The sequence below is a fragment of the Haliotis rufescens genome, unplaced genomic scaffold, assembly GCF_023055435.1.
Source record: "Haliotis rufescens isolate VD_foot unplaced genomic scaffold, xgHalRufe1.0.p SCAF_7, whole genome shotgun sequence".
In the NCBI taxonomy this organism is placed as follows: domain Eukaryota; kingdom Metazoa; phylum Mollusca; class Gastropoda; order Lepetellida; family Haliotidae; genus Haliotis; species Haliotis rufescens.
In genome coordinates this window covers 48,859,357-48,866,363 of record NW_025964361.1, presented here as the reverse complement: position 1 = coordinate 48,866,363, position 7,007 = coordinate 48,859,357, and the positions used below count along the sequence as shown (strand labels likewise).

At 48.6% G+C, this 7,007-nt stretch overlaps 1 protein-coding gene across 1 annotated transcript; it reads right to left on the bottom strand.

The window, feature by feature from the left end:
* Positions 1 to 2,066: 2,066 nt before the first annotated feature.
* Positions 2,067 to 6,065, bottom strand: LOC124110490. The gene is made up of 4 exons (XM_048388188.1): positions 6,018 to 6,065; positions 4,220 to 5,185; positions 3,316 to 4,101; positions 2,067 to 3,197 (listed from the first exon to the last, which is right to left on the bottom strand). The coding sequence occupies exons 1-4, from the start codon at positions 6,063 to 6,065 to the stop codon at positions 2,067 to 2,069; spliced, it is 2,931 nt and encodes a 976-aa protein (XP_048244145.1).
* Positions 6,066 to 7,007: the final 942 nt, after the last annotated feature.

The window sequence follows — 7,007 nt, the reverse complement described above, 5'->3', positions numbered from 1 at the left end:
GATTGTTATTATGAGCATCGATCCACGCAATTGGGATACGATGACATGCATCAACCAAATCAGCGGGCCTGACCACCCGATCCTGTTAGTCGCTTTTACTGCAAGTATAGTCGCCTCTTACGTCAAACATTGGCTGCTGAAGACCTATTCTCTACGGTGTATGTATCATAAAAATATGTGTGAATGTGATGCGTAGGATGCGTACGTATGAGATGTACATTAGCTCTGAGGGTGCTAGAGTGTTGGGGAGGGGGGAGGGGGTGCGTATAAGACTGATATAGAGTGGGGTGTACACGCGCATGTACGTGTTCGTGTGTCAGGGTTCACAGTTTGTAAACTTCATCACTCTACACAGCGGCGTGTCGGGGCACGCTGTCGTTCACGGAAAGGGATGAGTGATGGGAGCTGGTACAATAGGACAAGTACTTCCCTCGCTGAGTCTTCTCCTTCTCCATCTGTCAACAAGTGCGTGACGGGATGGCAAGTAAATCATCTGCATCCCCCACCCCACCCCCCACCCCCCTCCCCACCCCCACCACCACCACCACCACGCTAGAGGGGGAGGGAGGGATGGTCGAGTGAGGGAGGGGTATCACTGGTTCCGAAACCTCACATGTCTTCGTTTTGAGTCAAATAATATTCACGTGCGTTGGAATGTCTGGAAGAAGTTTACTTCCCAACTATTTTATGAGTGAGTGAGTTGGGTTTTACGCAACTCTGAACAGCATTCTAGTTATATCACGGAGACAGCTTGATGTAAGAGGAAAACCCGAAATGATGCATGTCTTAGATGTTTGCCGCTTTGGTGAAACGCACAGGTATGGTGCTGACCAACCTAGAAACATAATCGGGGTGAACCGGGTCTTGGCGTGCTCAAGAGACGCAACTCTGCACAGCGAATTGCGGCGCCTTAGACGACTGGGCCACGTGCCTCCACTTAGTTATGGCAGCGATGGGACGAGGGTATTTTCCATAATATAATGAAGATAAAATACCATTGATAAACGAGGATGTCCCTCAACGTGATATGACTTAATCTCTCTAACATTAATGTACTCGATACACTGACTCGTTTAAGGAAACGACCATTTTGAAAAATAATGTGTTGTGGAAAAGAATTAAGTTGTTTGGCACCACATGGGGAGATTGTGGGTGGGTGGACTTCAAGACCCCACCTACACCCAAGAAAATGACTAGGGTAGTTACGGGGACCAAAGACGTATATATGTATATATATATATATATATATATACACTATATACGTCTTTGCGTGGACGGTTGTCGGCGTTCAGCGTATATGAGGTCGCGGTGATTTTAAGTGCGTGTGACCTCTAGAACATGGAGTAACGACCTCATGCTGTGTCACCTGTATCTGCGAAGGATCCCACAAACATGTAGGTAGCGAGACCTACTTTTTTCCATATTCTGTCAAGATATTTTGATCTTCTTGTCCATTTTCCGTTCCGCCAGTCCCGTCATGTTTCGTCAGGTTTATCCTCAGAGCTGACGAGCATGTCGCCCCTCCCTGGGGCCGACACACTGCCTCCGTATTCTAGACCCCCACGTGGTGATGGATGAGCAACGGACAAGTCTTTATTGCTGACCAATACCCCGTGACCGATGGCACGTGCTACTGTTTGTGACATGCGCAGTACGTTATCGTGTCAGCGTTTCAACGGTGACTCTTTGGTGTGTACATTCTTCAACAAGGAACCTGTCATCTTGACGCATATCGACATGGACAATAAAGACGTGTATTGTTTCCCTGCAACGTCCGTGGAAATTAGACGCAAGCGACCGTTCATAAAAATACACTTACAACTGTATATATCTGCATTCCTCGCGCATTCCTAGTCGAGTTGTCAAGGTGAGATTCAATACAAAAACAGGGGCCACGTTGACAGGGCAGATTCGATACAAAAACGGGGGCCACGTTGACAGGGTGAGATTCAATAAAAAAAAGGGGGCCAGGTTGACATGGTGAGATTCAATAAAAAAAAACGGGGGCCAAGTTGACAGGGTGAGATCCAATAAAAACAACGGGGGCCACGTTGACAGGGTGAGTTTCAATACAAAAACGGGGGCCACGTTGACAGGGTGAGATTCAATACAAAAACGGGGATGTAGGGGAGCATGGATGTAGAGGTTACTGATATGGGATGAGCAGAGATGTAGAGCTTGCTGATGTGGGGAGCATAGACGTAGAGCTTGGTGATGTGGGGAGCACAGATGTAGAGCTTGGTGATGTGGGGAGCATAGATGTAGAGCTTGGTGATGTGGGGAGCATAGATGTAGAGCTTGGTGATGTGGGGAGCATAGATGTAGAGCTTGGTGATGTGGGGAGCATAGATGAAGAGTTTGGTGATGTGGGGAGCATAGACGTAGAGCTTGGTGATGTGGGGAGCATAGATGTAGAGCTTGGTGATGTGGGGAGCATAGATGTAGAGCTTGGTGATGTGGGGAGCATAGACGTAGAGCTTGGTGATGTGGGGAGCATAGATGTAGAGCTTGGTGATGTGGGGAGCATAGACGTAGAGCTTGCTGATGTGGGGAGCATAGATGTAGAGCTTGGTGATGTGGGGAGCATAGATGTAGAGCTTGGTGATGTGGGGAGCAGAGATGTAGAGCTTGGTGATGTGGGGAGCATAGACGTAGAGCTTGGTGATGTGGGGAGCACAGATGTAGAGCTTTGTGATGTGGGGAGCATAGACGTAGAGCTTGGTGATGTGGGGAGCACAGATGTAGAGCTTGGTGATGTGGGGAGCATAGATGTAGAGCTTGGTGATGTGGGGAGCACAGATGTAGAGCTTTGTGATGTGGGGAGCATAGATGTAGAGCTTGGTGATGTGGGGAGCATAGATGTAGAGCTTGGTGATGTGGGGAGCATAGACGTAGAGCTTGGTGATGTGGGGAGCATAGATGTAGAGCTTGGTGATGTGGGGAGCATAGATGTAGAGCTTGGTGATTTGGGGAGCATAGACGTAGAGCTTGGTGATGTGGGGAGCATAGACGTAGAGCTTGGTGATGTGGGGAGCATAGATGTAGAGCTTGGTGAAGTGGGGAGCATAGATGTAGAGCTTTGTGATGTGGGGAGCATAGATGTAGAGCTTGGTGATGTGGGGAGCACAGATGTAGAGCTTTGTGAAGTGGGGAGCATAGATGTAGAGTTTGGTGATGTGGGGAGCATAGATGTAGAGCTTGGTGATGTGGGAGGAGCATAGATGTAGAGTTTGGTGATTTGGGGAGCATAGATGTAGAGCTTGGTGATGTGGGAGGAGCACAGATGTAGAGCTTGGTGATGTGGGGAGCATAGACGTAGAGCTTGGTGATGTGGGGAGCATAGATGTAGAGCTTGGTGATGTGGGGAGCATAGATGTAGAGCTTGGTGATGTGGGGAGCATAGATGTAGAGCTTGGTGATGTGGGGAGCATAGATGTAGAGCTTGGTGATGTGGGGAGCACAGATGTAGAGCTTGGTGATGTGGGGAGCATAGATGTAGAGCTTGGTGATGTGGGGAGCAGAGATGTAGAGCTTGGTGATGTGGGGAGCATAGACGTAGAGCTTGGTGATGTGGGGAGCACAGATGTAGAGCTTGGTGATGTGGGGAGCATAGACGTAGAGCTTGGTGATGTGGGGAGCACAGATGTAGAGCTTGGTGATGTGGGGAGCATAGATGTAGAGCTTGGTGATGTGGGGAGCACAGATGTAGAGCTTGGTGATGTGGGGAGCATAGATGTAGAGCTTGGTGATGTGGGGAGCATAGATGTAGAGCTTGGTGATGTGGGGAGCATAGACGTAGAGCTTGGTGATGTGGGGAGCATAGATGTAGAGCTTGGTGATGTGGGGAGCATAGATGTAGAGCTTGGTGATTTGGGGAGCATAGACGTAGAGCTTGGTGATGTGGGGAGCATAGACGTAGAGCTTGGTGATGTGGGGAGCATAGATGTAGAGCTTGGTGAAGTGGGGAGCATAGATGTAGAGCTTTGTGATGTGGGGAGCATAGATGTAGAGCTTGGTGATGTGGGGAGCACAGATGTAGAGCTTGGTGAAGTGGGGAGCATAGATGTAGAGTTTGGTGATGTGGGGAGCATAGATGTAGAGCTTGGTGATTTTGGAGGAGCATAGATGTAGAGTTTGGTGATGTGGGGAGCATAGATGTAGAGCTTGGTGATGTGGGAGGAGCACAGATGTAGAGCTTGGTGATGTGGGGAGCATAGACGTAGAGCTTGGTGATGTGGGGAGCATAGATGTAGAGCTTGGTGATGTGGGGAGCATAGATGTAGAGCTTGGTGATGTGGGGAGCATAGATGTAGAGCTTGGTGATGTGGGGAGCATAGATGTAGAGCTTGGTGATGTGGGGAGCACAGATGTAGAGCTTGGTGATGTGGGGAGCATAGATGTAGAGCTTGGTGATGTGGGGAGCATAGATGTAAAGCTTGGTGATGTGGGGAGCACAGATGTAGAGCGTGGTGATGTGGGGAGCATAGATGTAGAGCTTGGTGATGTGGGGAGCATAGATGTAGAGCTTGGTGATGTGGGGAGCATAGATGTAGAGCTTGGTGATGTGGGGAGCATAGACGTAGAGCTTGGTAATATGGGGAGCATAGATGTAGAGCTTGGTGATGTGGGGAGCATTGATGTAGAGCTTGGTAATATGGGGAGCATAGATGTAGAGCTTGGTGATGTGGGGAGCATAGATGTAGAGCTTGGTGATGTGGGGAGCATAGATGTAGAGCTTGGTGATGTGGGGAGCATAGACGTAGAGCTTGGTGATGTGGGAAGCATAGATGTAGAGCTTTGTGATGTGGGGAGCATAGATGTAGAGCGTGGTAATGTGGGGATCACAGATGTAGAGCTTGGTGATGTGGGGAGCATAGATGTAGAGCTTGGTGATGTGGGGAGCATAGATGTAGAGCGTGGTGATGTGGGGAGCATAGATGTAGAGCGTGGTGATGTGGGGAGCATAGATGTAGAGCTTGGTGATGTGGGGAGCAGAGACGTAGAGCTTTGTGATGTGGGGAGCATAGATGTAGAGCTTGGTGATGTGGGGATCACAGATGTAGAGCTTGGTGAAGTGGGGAGCATAGATGTAGAGTTTGGTGATGTGGGGAGCATAGATGTAGAGCTTGGTGATGTGGGGAGCATAGATGTAGAGTTTGGTGATGTGGGGAGCATAGATGTAGAGCTTGGTGATTTGGGGAGTTCAGATGTAGAGCTTGGTGATGTGGGGAGCATAGACGTAGAGCTTGGTGATGTGAGGAGCATAGACGTAGAGCTTGGTGATGTGGGGAGTATAGATATAGAGCTTGGCGATGTGGGGAGCATAGATGTAGAGCTTGGTGATGTGGGGAGCATAGATGTAGAGCTTGGTGATGTGAGGAGCATAGACGTAGAGCTTGGTGATGTGGGGAGCATAGATGTAGAGCTTGGTGATGTGGGGAGCATAGACGTTGGGCGTGGATCATGATATCAACCACCGGTTTACCTGCCTCAGTACAACTTTATTATTTACACGCCGCCGTGATATAGCTGGCGTAAAACAACATTAACTCACTCACTTTATCAGTTCAGTTAATTACTAAATCAGGTCAGAGGCATTTATTTATTGATTGATTGAGTGAGTGAGTGAGTACGGTTTTAAGGACTTTGTACTTTGTACCCATGAGGGAAATCGAGCACGGGTCTTGTCACCAGGCTATACCTTCGCCCAGTCAGTAATACACACACAAAAAACAGCCATTTTACATTTCATATGAAACTGTCACTATGACAACAAGAAACAAAGACAGTCGGATCAGGGGAGATAATGCGGTTTTCGTTTTCCTGATGTTTACTTCCAATACCAGGGGGGCGGTCGGGTAGCCTAGTGGTTAAAGCGTTTGCTCGTCACGCCGAAGACCCGGGTTCGATTCCCGACATGGGTACAATGTGTGAAGCCCATTTGTGGTGTCCCCCGCCGTGATATTGCTGGAATATTGCTAAAAGCGGCGTAAAACCATACTCACTCACTCACTCACTCCAATACCAGGAAGTGTAGACGGGCTGAGTGGTCGAGTCCCGGCCATGACTGTGGAATTTATGTAAATATGTTTTTAAAATTATCGTTTACAAAAAGTCTAGGCAAGTCTAGAACAAACTAAACCAAGTCTTTGAAATTAGGGAGTGGGTCTTTGAAGTTAGGGAGTGGGTATAACGCCGCTTTTAACAATATTCCAGTTTTATCACTGCGTGTCAGCTTAATGTTGGAGGAAAGTATGAAGGGATGCAGGTCGTGTATGGTGCGGACAAACCTACAAACCGGTACTTGAACCTACAATCATAGGTTTCTGGCGTGCTCAGGGGACATAACTCTAAGCAACTAATTGCGACACCTTAGACGACTGGGCCACCCATGCCTCCTAAAAACAACACAGGAAGACTGATTCTGCTGAAAAAAGTTACAATTGTTTTAAAGAAATGTTTTCATAGACTAAGTGTTAGTGTAAGATATTTGTACAAGTATCACAAGTATCACTTGTCCCCAACTTGATTCAAATAAAACTGTTTCTATGAAAAATCTAGGGGGGCAACTCACCCCTGCCCCCCGGCTGGCTTCGGCACTGCAATGGGATCCTGTACTCTTAACCTCCTCAGTCCGCAGGGTCGGAAGTGATGGCCTACTGGTTAAAGCGTTCGCTCGGCACGCCGAAGAGTGAGTGAGTGAGTGAGTTGGGTTTAACGCCGCTTTTAACATTATTCCAGTTATATCACGGCGTGTCAGCTTAATGTGGGAGGAAAGCCCGAAGTCATGCAGGTCTCAGACGTTTACCACTTCGGTGAAACCCACGAGCACGGGTATGGTGCTGACAAACCTAGAAACATAATCGGGGCGAACCGGGATTCGAACCCACAATCATAGGTTTCTGGCGTGCCCAAAGGACGCAACTCTGCACAGCGAATCGCGGCGCCTTAGACGACTGGGCCACTCGTGCCCCCGGCACGCCGAAGACCCGGGTTCGATTCCTCAC

Bases quoted from the DNA above. Each gene is read 5' to 3' on its own strand.
- LOC124110490 (XM_048388188.1), bottom strand. From the start codon at position 6,065: ATGGCCGGGACTCGACCACTCAGCCCGTCTACACTTCCTGGTATTGGA. The intron at 4,102-4,219 runs GTCTATGCTCCC...AAAATCACCAAG, and splicing joins CCCACATCACCAAGCTCTAC to CTCTACATCTATGCTCCCCA. The intron at 3,198-3,315 runs GTCTATGCTCCC...CACATCACCAAG, and splicing joins CCCACATCACCAAGCTCTAC to CTCTACATCTATGCTCCCCA.